Below are 14,580 nucleotides of genomic sequence, written 5' to 3' on the forward strand. Positions count from 1 at the left end.
TCACAGTACCTCTAGTTTGTGTTTTGATTTTGTTCATTTGAACACCCCCCCCTCTCTCTCTCTCTCTGGACTCTTTCTTTACATGTGACATCTACTTTGAATACTGCTTTTCGACAGGCATTTATGTCTACTGTTCAACCCAATTCATGTGTAAGAAATAAAATCTTTAAACCAAACCAAATTCTATATATGCAAAATCCTGGATCTGCTTTCGTGGTGAACCTCCATGGTTTCCTATAAAGCTGTGAGCAACAGAGGCATAATTGACCAAAATGAATTTGCGGATAAATTATCAATAAAAAATACATTCCGTAACAACTTTCCCCGGAAAACGAACGAAAAGATAAAGCCCAAAATATTCTTGAGTGGGTATCTCTTGGTGAAATTTGATATTAAATTCCTAATGTGTCATTCAATTCTTTTGTATGCATGAAATTTTTATAATAATAATAAAAAGACCCTGTTGGAAAAGCTCTCAATAGTCCCACTAAAGCCTTATAATTTGCAAATTATTTTCATAAATCCGACATATACTAAGATTTCTGATTTGATCTGGCTTTCGTAGATTGTATACATTTCAAATTATGTCAAAAATAGTAATTTGTTTTATCAAATTACTAATTTGTTATAACAAATTAATAATTTGTTTAAACAAATTATCAATTTGTTTAAACAAATTATTAATTCATTGAATATCACTCAGAAGAAACTGTTTCAGTAATAAATTTTAATTCATATCATAATAATAACGCAATATATCTATCTCCGAATAACACAGAATACCCCCTCCCCCAGACTGAGAATCGCACTCGTTTACAATTGCAGAGGAAATGCACTCACAAAATATAAATACCTATGTCTTCTAAGATAAGATACAATCTTACATGGCATGCTTGTCTTTATTTTCTTAGTCTCCGTAATCGCGTAAACAGCGTCAAAACTCACGGGCACTGGAAGTTGATGTAAATATATAGTATGTGTATATATAAAAAAGAAGGGTAGGACACTCTGTTTGAGGCAAATTCGGGTTTGACGTATTGTGGGCCTTTATCAGAAGACTTGACGCGATTAATCGTTCACATATAACTCACTATCAATATATGTACCGTTTCGTTCCGCTCCAATGCCGTCCCTTCAAAGAAAAAGATGTTTTTATACCTCCAAGTGCCTAAGAATTTCGATAGACTGTCTTACTTCCGGTTTATCCAAACTGAATAAAAAAGCAAGTTCTGATTGGTCAATAACAAAATAAAATTTAGACAGCTGGATAGACGTGAAGCGAGAACAATTTATTTTTCATGGTATGTTCAACGTTTGTTAAACAGTTAGTTGCAGTTTATATATTTTAGCCTTTTCAAAATAAATTTCTACGAGTAATAATGAATATATAAAAAAAGTTACGTTGTGTATGTGTATGACATTGACCAATCAGAACTTGTCTTTTTATTCAGTTTGGATAAACCGGAAGTAAGACAGTCTAGCGAAATTCTTAGGCACTTGGAGGTATAAAAACATCTTTTTCTTTGAAGGGACGGCATTGGAGCGGAACGAAACTGTACATATATTGATAGTAAGTTATATGTGAACGATTAATCGCGTCAAGTCTTCTGAGAAAGGCCCACAATACGTCAAACCCGAATTTGCCTCAAAAAGAGTGTCCTACCCTTCTTTTTTATATATACACATACTATATATTTACATTAACTTCCAGTGCCCGTGTCAAAACTCTGCTCGCCGAGTGAGTGGAAAAGTCGAACTCAACCATGCAAGGGTATGTGCTAAGTATTCCCAAAAAATGTTGACAGATATGCTTGTAATTGTTTTGTATTATCAGCCTCAGAGTTCTTCACTATGTCTTTTAAATTTTTCTTACCTACAACTTGCGAACTTCCATGTTTGTCTAAAGCGAAAGTGAAAACGAGGCAGCTCGTGCGAGTCATTATTCGCTTTCAGCGGTCGTTATTAAAAAATAAGTACTTAGTATTGACCAATCAGATTATCGGATTTTACAAAGTTATATAATATAACAAATTATCAATTTGTTTTAACAAATTAATAATTTGTTATAACAAATTATTAATTTGTTATAAAAAATTTATAATTTGTTATAACAAATTAATAATTTGTTATAACAAATTATCAATTTGTTATAACAAATTAATAATTTGTTTAAACAAATTAATAATTTGTTATAACAAATTAAAAAAAAATACTGCTGCGGCCCTAATACGCTTCCGTACATATACGAGCCCTTTCGAAACTTTAAACTTTTAAACAGATATCTCATTACAAGTACATGCAGAGGCGTAGTCACAAACTTAAAAGTGGGGGGCTCAAGTCCAGAAATTCTTTGACAAGCAAAAAAAAAAAAAAAAAAGGAAGTTCCCCAAACTCGAAAATCCTATTTCGCATTTCGTGGTGGTGGGGGGGGGGGGGGGGCTCAAGTCCAGAAATTCTTTGACAAGCAAAAAAAAAAAAAAAAAAAAGAGTAAGAAAGATAAAATGAAAGTTCCCCAAAAACGAAAATCCTATTTGGTGGTGGTGGTGGTGGTGGTGGTGGGGGGGGGGGGGTGGGGGGGTAGAGGCCAGTTTTTTTTTCAAAGGCAAGTTACTTTCAATTCCAATATTTTTCTACACAACTATATATTGATATCATTACAAAATAGCTGTTATTTTGTTCTTCATTAAAAAGTGGGGGGGGGGGGGGGCACAGACATACTCTTGCCTCCCCAGATCTGAAAGGGGGGGCTAGTGCCCCCGCTGCCCCCCCCCCCCCTGTGACTACGCCTATGAGTACATGTACCCATAGAGACAATCGATTGATTGATTGGTTGATTGATTGTAAACTTGTAGTTTAATGTCCTTTTGGAGAATATTTCACTCATATGGAGACACCACTACTAGCCGGTGGAGAGCTGCAAATTTTGTCTTATGCTCGGCACTTAGTCAGGGTCATTGAGCAATCGGATCACACTCGCCCTTTTCCGTATCTTATAAAAAGTTATTTGTGGTTACGGAAATGGCCGAGTAGTTACGATTGGGTCATTGAGCAGTGAGGTTTTTTTTTCGTGTCAGCATCTCGGTTTATACGATCTCGTTCGAGCTGAAGAACCTGTCTCCACGACCCACAATGGAATCGAACCCGCGACGTAAGGATCAATTCCTTACTTCGCAACTCTAGAGCATAATGCTCTAACCACTGAAATACGCTGGTAATTTTCGATAAATACCTGTAATTTCTTAGCAAATATTGAAAAAGCGTGTCAAAATATGGATTTAAGGAAAGGATTGCACGGGTCCGTGAAAAAATTCCGCACAATGAATTTTTCTCATTTTTACATATAACGTTCCTAATGTCAGTGATACCATTATATCAAAGTATCAAGCATGGTCATCAGGCTTATAAGGAAGTTATGGTTGCCATGGTAACCACCATTTTTTAATCTTTTGATATTTATGAGGTGAATGTTTTATAATGCCATACATGCAACAAAATTGAAGCAAATTAAATATTTTCTTGCAGATATTTAATAATATGCTTTATATTTATTGAAAATAAAAATTGTTTCGGAAACTATTGATAAATGTAGTAATGCCATTGTTTTTTGGGGAAGTATTAATTGTAAATTTGCAGTAATATTTTCACCTCAATAGCAGTTTTTAACGTCTAGACAAAAAATTTCCCAATGAATTTCCCCCAAACTAATATATGCTGTTCTAGTCATTATAAGTGACTTATGGTTAAAATATGAAGTAAGGTAATCAGATTAATTTGTAAGGTACACGCATTTCAGTACCCCCCCCCCCTTCCTAAAATATTAAAAGATTTCACAGATTTTCATATGATGGTTTGTTGTTGGACCTTAAATATGCATAATCTGTTTAAAGACAATAAAGGCCATATGTATAGATAAATAAATACTTTTTCTCTGGAAATCTGGCAGCTGATGCTCATTTTATATGTGAAGCACAATGATTTACTTATCACCGACAGTGGTCACGAAAATAACTTTTTTTTCAAACTCAGTTTTTTCATCTCCAAAACATTCATTTTGCTACTATATCAGTATAAATAAATAATATACTATAAACCAGTGCACAGTCCTCAAAGGCCTTATTCTTCATGCTTTGAACACTCAGCGATGTTTCTTCTTAGTAACCTGGAATCGGGTTGGGGGGGGGGGTCAGACATTTAAACACATTGAATGAATAGAGGTTATTTTCTAAAACTTGTAACTGCATTATATATATATATATTTGGAAATAAATGTATTCATCCATAAATAATCTTATTGGACAAATTCTAGTAATTCTGATTATTCTAAATATTCACATTTACAAATGGTTTTCCTTCCGATTCTTTTCAAGTAAGTACACTTCATTTTCTCCTGTACATGGATGAGAGCTATCTCCATTGTGACGTCATAATGATACAATTGACGTCAAAACTATAGATCTACTGTTTTGATTCAAAAATAATAATTGATTGAAATAACTTTCCGTCGCTTTATGAAATATGCTGGAGTGAAACATCTATGTTCATGTCCATGTGATTAAAAAAAAAACATTTTTCAAATGTATTCCCATAAGCATGATGAGTTAACATGTTTCTTTTATTTATCTATGTACATATCTTCCCTTGTATTCTTTCAGAAGAAGTGTGTTGTGTTTCAATACAACGCTTAAAACATTTTACAACAATCGTTTACAATATATGTGCGACGATGATTGAAAATTTACATGGTCGATGTCACTGCTGAAAATGCTAAAGATCAAAATCCTCTGCGATATTTTTTTTAAAAGATATGTCTGCTAGGCATAAGTGGTCTTCGCCGTAACACGTTTATCAAAATCGCCTTCGTTCATCAATATTTATACATGTATCTAGTAAATCACGCCGTCTGAATCTCTATTAGAAATTATCTATACATAGATGTAGATCCTATGATAAGCAACAATCTTAAGTAAAATTCTAATTTTAAAATGAATATATAAACATCAAGATATAAATCAAATTTATTTTTAATGAAATAGATTTCAATGTTCAGAGATATACAATAGATAGACGTGTCAAATCATAAAATATGCACGTAGATAAAAAATATGTTCAACGCTCACCAACACTCTCAGTGCATCGTAACAATCTTTAATATCTTATGCTTTCTCTACTTTAGAAAAATAAACCCCTTTTGTCAAGCGCAAACGCTCCTTAATCCGGAAATAGTTACAGCAAACATTCTTTTTTTTTATCACCATATGACGTGATCACGTGACGCCGTGCAATCGCGTCCTTAAGTTTTGCAGATGCACGCCAAATAGGCAATGCTTTCTTGGAACACATGCAAACTTTGTGATTCTTGACAATTAAAAGTATCTTAAAATTGTCTATCCTATTACATTTTGTTATCACGATAAGTATATACGTTGTATTTCTTATGCTTAGGATTATATTGCACAAAGGACTACTGGTCCTGTACCAATAGCCGTCTAAAAATGGAGGTTTTTCTTTCATTGCTTCACTATTTGACACAATTTGGAGATAAAACTTGGCATATATAAAGCTTTACTCTTGCTCTATCAGAATATATAATTTTTTTGCTAGTCCTACTCATGAAACTTTGTTTTCATACCGTTAAAGAGGGGTAGGGTAGGACGCCATTTTCCCGTATGCACTGTACCAGTTACCGTCTACGTAATTTCTAATGATATCTAGCTACAAACGCTATTTTGGTAGGAATTTAAATGTAAACAGAACTTGAGAGACAAAAAACACACACATACACTCACAAAATCCAGGAAATAATTTTGTTTTGTGCAAACTGCATAGGTATACAATTGCAATCATTCCAGTATCAGCTCTCCCATAATTGAGAAAAAATATAGAAATTGTTTTTTCGCATCATGTTGAAGAAATACAATAAAATATACTAACGCGTTACTGATCGCATCTGAGTTCAGGATAACGCATTTATAGGGGTGCTTTGAGATAAAAAAGAGAACAAAACCTCAGTTTCAAAGTTGTGATGTCACTTCCCCACATCATAAACAAGACGATTATTCGGACGAAACACTGTTTTTGTAAAGTATACCACTATAATATTATCTCTGATGTATGGTAAGTTACTCATGTTTACTTTCTGTCTGCAGCAGACGATCTTTAAGAAAAATCTCGAAAAATCACGTTTTAAACACGCGAAATGACGTAATAGACGGTAACTGGTACTAGACGGCTACTGGTACAGGACCAGTAACGTTATAGATCTATATTTTATCAAAAGTATTACACCCCATTGTGACGTCATTATTTTAAAAATGACGTATATGTATTTCTTTTCTTATTTTATCGAATAAGACTTTATAGACAAAAGCATTGCAACTAAATATATGAAATAACATTACTTGATGTTCATAATATTGATGTGAAGACTTCATCCTATAAAATTACGATTTTTCAGCGATACATGGCGAGTTATAAAACGTGTTATAGCAACATTCTGTCTCATTCATGGGTTTTGGTGGTGTAAAAATGAACACATTTTTAAAAAATAAACATAGTCCGCAAAATAACACCATCGTAATTTTTTGCATAAAGAATGCTTTTAAATCAATGTTTCAACTGAGAAAATTTGAAAGTGGTGTTATGATGCGGACCTATTGAAAATTGCTTTTAAGTAGTTGATTTTTAACGATTTTTCCGGAAATACGCATTCCATGCATGTTTTGACCGCCATAAAATAGTAAAACGGGACACATTCTAAAAAGTTTGGTTTATATATTTTAAGAAAGCACATACCCAACATTTATTTCCACTATAAAGTTTTGATTCAGTTGAAACTTAAATTTGGGGAAATTCTCAGGGCCAAATATAATAAGAAGTGAATTTTGTTCTTTTGCTTGAATTTCAATTTTGTAAAACCATTTTCTGCAATAAATGAAAGGCGAAAAAGGTCTTATACCTCTGTGACGTCATAGTAACGTTACGTCATAGATTTAACGTAATAAGAAAACTGTCACGGCACTGTACGTAATTTGAACTCCAAATCTGCTCGGCAGCGAAAAGGTTAATTTAAACAACTTGGTACCAAAGGAAAGTTCTCAAAAGAAATAAATATGATTCATGTGCAAGCACAGACACCTGACGTTACTTATTTTTTTCTTTTAATAAAAAATAGGATCTATACCCCCCTACCTAATAAATAAATGTGTGAAAGCATCAATTAAATGTTCTATAGAGCAATTGATCTTATGTAATAGCATCAAGTTATAGATAAGATGTAGCTGCAGATCTGTAGCGTTATGGTTTTATATATTTGTCTTTGGCCATAACGCTACAGATCCTGTGATGCAAAAAAGGTGCATGCAATTTACAGCGCAATATGTTTTGCGCGCTTTCAGGGGAAATTACCCACTTTCAAGCATCAATTTGGTCAATCAACCGCCATTCACTCCCTAATTCCAGACACATTCTGTAGCCAATATGCATATTTTATACACCTCCCAACCCTTTATACTCGTCTCTACAAGTGATAAACTCGCTTGATTAAAATTATTTGTTATATTGCAGAAAATTCACTTCTAACGACTTTATTGCCTAAAGAGACAACTATAAATGGTTGAAAGGTGGATAAAAAACAGAGGCGTAGTCACAAACTTAAAAGTGGGGGGTGGGTGGGGGCGGGTGCTCAAGTCCAGAAATTCTTTGACAAGCAAAATAAAAAATAAAAAAAGAAAGGGAAAATTCACCAAACTCAAAAATCCCATTTCGTGGGGGGGGGGGGGGGGGAGTAGCCAACTTTTTCTTCAAAGGGTTTGTTGTTCGGGGGGGGGGGGGGGGCACAGACATACTCTTGCCCCCCCCCCCGATCTTAGGGGGGGGGCTTTTGCCCCCGCTGCCCCCCTGTGACTACGCCTATGAAAAAAAGACAAATATATAAAATCATAACGCTACAGATCTGCAGCTAGATGAGATGTTGACCATTCGTTCAATTAAAAGAAAATGTCTGCTTTGAGAGTTTATTTTATCGCAATTTTTGCATATCTTTAATTACATGGGCGTAGCAACGGGGGGGGGGGGGGGGGGGGGGGGGCCCCCAACTTTTTTTCCCAACCTCACTTTTACTATAGTAATTAATTGAAAATCTGGTTGTTGCCCCCCCCCCCCCTTTTTAGACTTTTCAAGTGATGTACCAAAAATGAAGCATTGAAGCATTAGAATTGGTACGGAAAGTACATGTAGTTGACACTGAGAAACAGCCCCCCCCCCCCCCGAAATAGGACTTTAGGCAAACTTTTTATTTGCTTGTCAACTTTTTCAGGTAAGTAAAAAATATTTTTTCTGGCTGCTCCCCCCCCCTCCCACTTTCAAAAACGATGCTACACCACTCACTGTTGCATGAAGTCACCCGTCCTTAAAATTTAGAAAAACCTGATCTGAAAATACCAGGTACACGTGTATAGTTCATATTATAATAAAAGTCTACAAAATTAAGAGAGAAAATATTTCAAAGACTTTTCGTATAGACAAAAATATGATGGATATATACAAAGCTGGAGATAGAAGATAGACAGGATGACTCTAAAGTTCATTTCATGGGTTTAACGACCATATACGGTAATTATTGTTAATAACACCCCTTAATTTTGATTTAATCGTACCTTCTACATAGGTTGATATTTAGATAGCCGAGGTATTTAAATCATGTGACCTGGTAACAGGTAAATATAGAACAAATTTAAGACAAGGAAGTAAATTGTGATGAACGGGATTATCAGGGAGGCCATGTTTGATTTTGAGGTGAGGCTAGATTATATTAAGAAAATTTAACTTGCTGCAAAACATTTCCAGATATCATTATTGATCTCAATTCTAGTACAATAGTACGTATAATACATTAGATAAATTGCATGAGAGGCCCACTTTAGATAGATTAGATTAATTATATTCATTAACTACATGAACTGTTTTGACTGTTATCTAAAAAATGTTCCTGATTTTTTTTAATCAAAAATAAGAATAAAAGTTTACATGCCAACACGCCAATACGCTACAAATAGATCCTTTCTGTTATTTCTAAAACCTACACTGTCTAACAATTTCTCTAACAAAATAACTTATATATTGTATATTTATACAAAATTGTTTAATATTTCTGTAGTCAGTGACCCATGCCCCCCAGTGATGGATCCCCTGGACAGAGCTCAAGTACTCCTCCTCTGTGACCTGTGTCAAAGAGCTGCATTACAGAATCATTGTGAACTTTGTCAGATTAACCTGTGTAAGGCCTGTGTAGGGGAACATTTGTCTGATTCATCTAAAAGACACAATGTTGTTCCATACAAACACAGAAAATCTACTCCTAACCTTAACTACCCAAAATGTCCAAACCACACTGAGAAACATTGTGAACTTTACTGTAAGGAATGTGACATTCCTGTCTGTTCTACCTGCATCTCCTCGGGTAAACATCATGGTCATGAATTCAAAGATATCTTGCAGAAACCAAGCTTTATGAAAGAAATTTTTAAGACGGATCTGAAAGAACTAGAAAAAAGAATATTACCTACTTATGAAGAAATTTCATCAGATGTATACTTTGAAAAAGTAAAGTTGGAAAAGCATTATGAGAAACTGACATCAGCTGTCACCAAACAAGGAGAAGACTGGCACAGAGAAATTAACATCATTGTCAACAAACAGAAATCTGAAATTGATGAGATGAAAACTAAACACCTGGCTGCTGTAAATAAACAGGAAAAAGAAATCAAACAGATTACTTCTGAAGTAAAACAGAGCATAGCTGATCTGAAGAAATTACTGGACTCCAATGATGTCTCCCTAACCTCTGGGTACAAATCTAGAAATGCTGAATTCAGAAGTTTACCTCCTAAAATCAATGTGTCATTACCAAGTTATTCTACTCATCAGATCAACACAGAACAGCTCCGTCAAATGTTTGGTTCTCTGTCAGGATTATCCATTACAACAGAAGAACATGGCTACACAATTATGAAGACATCAGAAGCTGTATCCTATCCTCCAGTCAAACCACTGCTTGATGAACCAGAGCTCATCACCACCATAGACACTGGGTATAACGCACTATACAGTGTTACCTGTCTCGGTGAAGAAGAAATCTGGACTAGTGGAAATGACGAAATTATGAAACTTTACAACCTCAAGGGCAAACTACTGAAGTCAATCCAAACCAAGTCTGGAAAAATATCAGATGTCATAGCAGTGACAAGGAGTGGAGATCTAGTTTATACTGACCCTGATACAAGAACTGTAAACATAGTGAAGAATAAACAGATACAGGAAGTGATCAGATTACAGGGGTGGAATCCTAACAGTGTCTGTAGTACCTCCTCTGGTGACCTCCTGGTTACCATGGACAGTGATGATGAAGAACAATCAAAAGTTGTCCGTTACTCTGGCTCCACAAATAAACAAACCATTCAGTTTGACAGAGAAGGTAAACCTCTGTATTCATGTAGTAGTATCTTCAGTAAATACATCAGTGAGAACAGGAACCTAGATATCTGTGTGGCTGACCGTGGAGCCAGTGCAGTTGTGGTGGTCAATCAGGCAGGAAAACTCAGATTTAGATACACTGGTCATCCCTCTACTACCAAGAGATCATTTTATCCAGTCGGCATCACAACAGACAGCCAGAGTCAGATCCTGATAGCAGACTGTGGTAACAACTGTATCCACATCCTAGATCAGGATGGACATTTCCTCCGTTACATTGATAACTGTGATCTACATTATCCATATGGTTTATGTGTAGACACCGGAGACAATCTCTTTGTGACCGAGTGGAACAGTGGTAAAGTGAAGAAAATCAAATACATGTTAAACATTGTATTTTAAATATTGACTTATTTGTGATAGAGATTTTTTCCAAAATCACAAGAATATATAGTTTGATTCAGGTTCACTTTCTCGTGTTCATATGTTTGTGTAAAATAATTTAAAAAATAAATATTATCAATAAGGTATAAAATATACATTATAATTCATAAACAATTTTGAAACGACTGCTCAATAAAGACCCAACATTAGAAGAAACTTTCAATATCTCATGAAAATACTATTTCCTGTGGTTTCATCAATTTTCGTTGCCATCATGGATTTTGTAAAAAAAAAAAAAAAAAAAAAAAAAAAAAAAAAAAAAAGACGTTCTCAAGAATACACAATTTTTAGGACTAACTCATTGCCTTTACAAATAAATATTGTATTTCTCAATTCAAAGAACATTGAATTTCGTGGATCTGCTCAACAACAAATTCCTCAAAAATTGGTGCTCAACAAATATTGAGAAAACCATGCACAGTAAATTTGTGAGCATGAAGAAAGAAACAAAATATTATTATGTACATTTTTATCAATTTGACCCTCTAGCTATCATGCACTGCACACTGTGGAGTTCTGATTATACTTGACTAGAATAATATGGCCTTTGATCTAAAATAAATCTAAATCATTTTAATCTAGTTATATGTTACTTAAAATAAATAAATTTAACACTTTATTAAAATTATTTCTTGGACGCATTTGACACAAAATAACGCAGGGTTTGACTGTGTATATTGTAATCCCAAAACAATCACAAGATATCTGATTCAGAAACTTTTCATTGAAGATGTTTTCATTTTATTTTTAATTCACATACATCTTGAATTACATGGACAAAAATAATTTCATAAGATATTAAAAGTTCAAGTTCCATACAATATCAGCTCAATAAATCTATAATTATAGTCAGTAGAACTAAGCATTAAAAAGTCATATCAAATTTTATAAACAACAATCATTTCACTATAGCGAGCCACCTGTGCTTGTATTTGCTCCCCGTGTTGAGCCTCAATAGTCTTCTTACTCTCCTTATGAGGGCCTCCACAAAGCTGTAGTGAGTCCTGGAATTACAGTATTCCTAAACAAACAATGGTTTATATACATGTAAATCCAAAGACATTTTTCATAATAAAGTGATGAATTAAGCATAGCTCAATAACAGTACATTGTATTTCTCAATTTAAAAGTATTCAGTATTATAAAATGCCATTTGGATTAAGTTGTACTCTATCATATGGCATAAAATCAGCACTCTAACTGTTCCATAGGATATGCAAATATCCATTAATCAACTAATCTCATAAAACATCGAACCAATTTTAAAGCATGCTGGAGGAAAGGGCTGGACAAAACACTTTTTATTTATGGCTATGGGTGAGAGTTAAATGTGAACCATGGAAGGATAGATAAACCACTTTTAAGGTGGAGATTATACCTTAAGATGGGCCAGGGGAAAGGTTTGGCTGAAATAATTGTCTGTGGGTGAAAGGTCACCTACGGTCACTGTGGTGGTTGGGCTGGAAAAGGGGGGATGAATCATTCTTTTTAAAATGTTGACTGTGAGAGAGGTATGAATTTTTTTTTTCTTTATATAATTTTTTGTTCATCTTTTTTTAAGGTCACCTGAGTTTACTCAGGTGATCTATTGCCATCTGTTTTCGTCCGTCGTCGTGCGTCGTTCGTCGTGTGTTAACATTTGAACATTTTTCTCTTCTTCTCTGCAACCACTGAACCAATTTCAATCAAATTTGGCACAAAGCATCTTTGGGTAAAGGAGAACAAAAATTAAGAATTTCATGATCCCTACCCCCCTGGAGCTTTGGGGGTGGGGGCCAATACCACTAAAATTAATGCAATTTTTAAAAATCTTCTTTACTCCTGGACATCAAGCAGTCAAACTGTTTGCATGAAGTAATCAGCATTGAGTCCTTTAGCAAAACTGTGAAATTCATGACCCTCGGGTCAGGGGTACTTGTGCTAGGGTGAGGATAAATGTGTATATAGTGAAAATGCATTATTTCTTTGAAAATCTTCTGCTCTGGTACTGGGTATTAAATAAACTAATTAAGTACATAGTTATAATGAGCAAAAGTGCCTCTACCAAAATTGTGAATTTTATGGCCCTAGGAACAGGGTTCTGGTGTTAGGGTGGGGCTCTATTGATTATATAGAGAAAAAAACATGAATTCTTTGAAAATCTTCTTCTTTGCTCCTAGGTTTTAAATAAACTAACTAAGTACTTAGTTATAATGAGCAAGAGTGCCTTTACCAAAATTGTGAATTTTATGGCCCCAGGGTCAGGGGTTCTGGTGTTAGGGTGGGGCTCTATTAATTATATAGAGAAAATACATGAATTCTTTGAAAATCTTTTTCTTTGATCCTACATTTTATATAAACTAACTAAGTACATAAGTATGATGAGCAAGAGTGCCTCTACCAAAATTGTGAATATTATGGCACTAGGGTCAGGGGTTCTGGTGTTGGGGGGCTATATTGATTATACATGAATAGTGAAAAAACATTAAATCTTTGAATATTTTCTTCTTTGCACCTAGGTTTTAAGCAGATGAACTACCTTTATAGTATGAGCAAGGGCAGTAATCTTCAAGAAGTATAATTTCAAGGCCCCACGGCAGTTGTACCATAGAGGGAGTGGGGGAGGGGGCTGTACTTATATACTGAAAATGAATGAATTGTTTGAAATGAGCTCCTTGGTATTAATCAAATATATTTGAAAAGCATGAATGCCTTTCCAAAAATTGTACAATGTGTGGATCTAGGCCTAAGAGTCAAGGGTTCATGTGTGGTAGCAACACTACTCATTATTGCTGAATATTACTGATTTGTTGAAATGCATTTTTTGTTCCCCTAACCTGTCTATGGGTATTAAGTAACCAAACTAAGGAACTGTTAAGTGTATAGTTATGATGACCAAATTGTAATTTTTATGCCATAGCATCTGGCTTAAAACATGCCAAGATCAAATTCATTCACTGGAAAGTTGTTGAATAATGCTCAGGTAACCTATAAGGCCCATGGGCCTCTTGTTTCTCTACATTTGGAATATCTGTCCTTTCACTATCAATCTTCTGTACCTTTTGGAGGTGTGAGTCATGTATAGTTGAGTTTGCTGTCTGTTTCAGTGTCATCTTCACTGGTCACCCCCATCATAAGTTGTTTGTCAATGTCTGGTAAAGATCGAGTCTGCATCAGATTCTCCAAATGATGAATGAGAAATCCCAGTTAAATCTGTAAACATTTTAAGATAATTAACTTATCAGAACTCACTATCTGGAAGTACATACCGAGATAAACAATTTCAATATTGTACACCAAATTATTTTCATTCAGTTTTATTTTTGCCCCCTTACACTTTAAATTTTGCCTTATTTTGGATTCACCTAGACTCAGTCGTGTCTGTTTTCTTAAATTCTCACACTTGTTAAAAAGGTATAGACTAAAATTGGAGGTAGAAATATCCATGCATGCATAAAAAATTCATTTCACTGAGAGAAAAAAGATCATAAGGTATTAAAACTCGTTTGTACCACATAAAAAAACATGAGATACAAATAGCCTGACTAACCTTGAAGCCTCCTGAGTTGTGTATGTCTGAGTTTGACTCTGGTACGTATATATAGATTTCTGCTGATTGACAGGAACACAGTGAATAAGATAATACTTCAGGTGGCGCCACAACATAAACAGACAATTCTCCAAGA

At 34.6% G+C, this 14,580-nt stretch overlaps 1 protein-coding gene and 1 long non-coding RNA gene across 2 annotated transcripts; one reads left to right on the forward strand and one right to left on the reverse strand.

The window, feature by feature from the left end:
• The first annotated feature begins 9,159 nt into the window (after positions 1-9,159).
• On the forward strand, positions 9,160-11,507 carry LOC134248086 (tripartite motif-containing protein 5-like). Its single transcript, XM_062730509.1, has one exon. The coding sequence runs from the start codon at positions 9,179-9,181 to the stop codon at positions 10,871-10,873; it is 1,695 nt and encodes a 564-aa protein (XP_062586493.1). The 5' UTR covers positions 9,160-9,178; the 3' UTR covers positions 10,874-11,507.
• A 246-nt stretch (positions 11,508-11,753) lies between these two features.
• Positions 11,754-14,580, reverse strand: LOC134248088 (uncharacterized). Its single transcript, XR_009987972.1, has 3 exons — positions 14,445-14,580; positions 13,954-14,107; positions 11,754-11,936 (listed from the first exon to the last, which is right to left on the reverse strand). It is a non-coding gene; the product is annotated as an uncharacterized LOC134248088 (long non-coding RNA).

The sequence above is a fragment of the Saccostrea cucullata genome, unplaced genomic scaffold (genome assembly GCF_032062105.1).
Source record: "Saccostrea cucullata isolate Sc308-1 unplaced genomic scaffold, CSIRO_AGI_Scuc_v1 ctg1901, whole genome shotgun sequence".
NCBI classification, from domain to species: domain Eukaryota; kingdom Metazoa; phylum Mollusca; class Bivalvia; order Ostreida; family Ostreidae; genus Saccostrea; species Saccostrea cuccullata.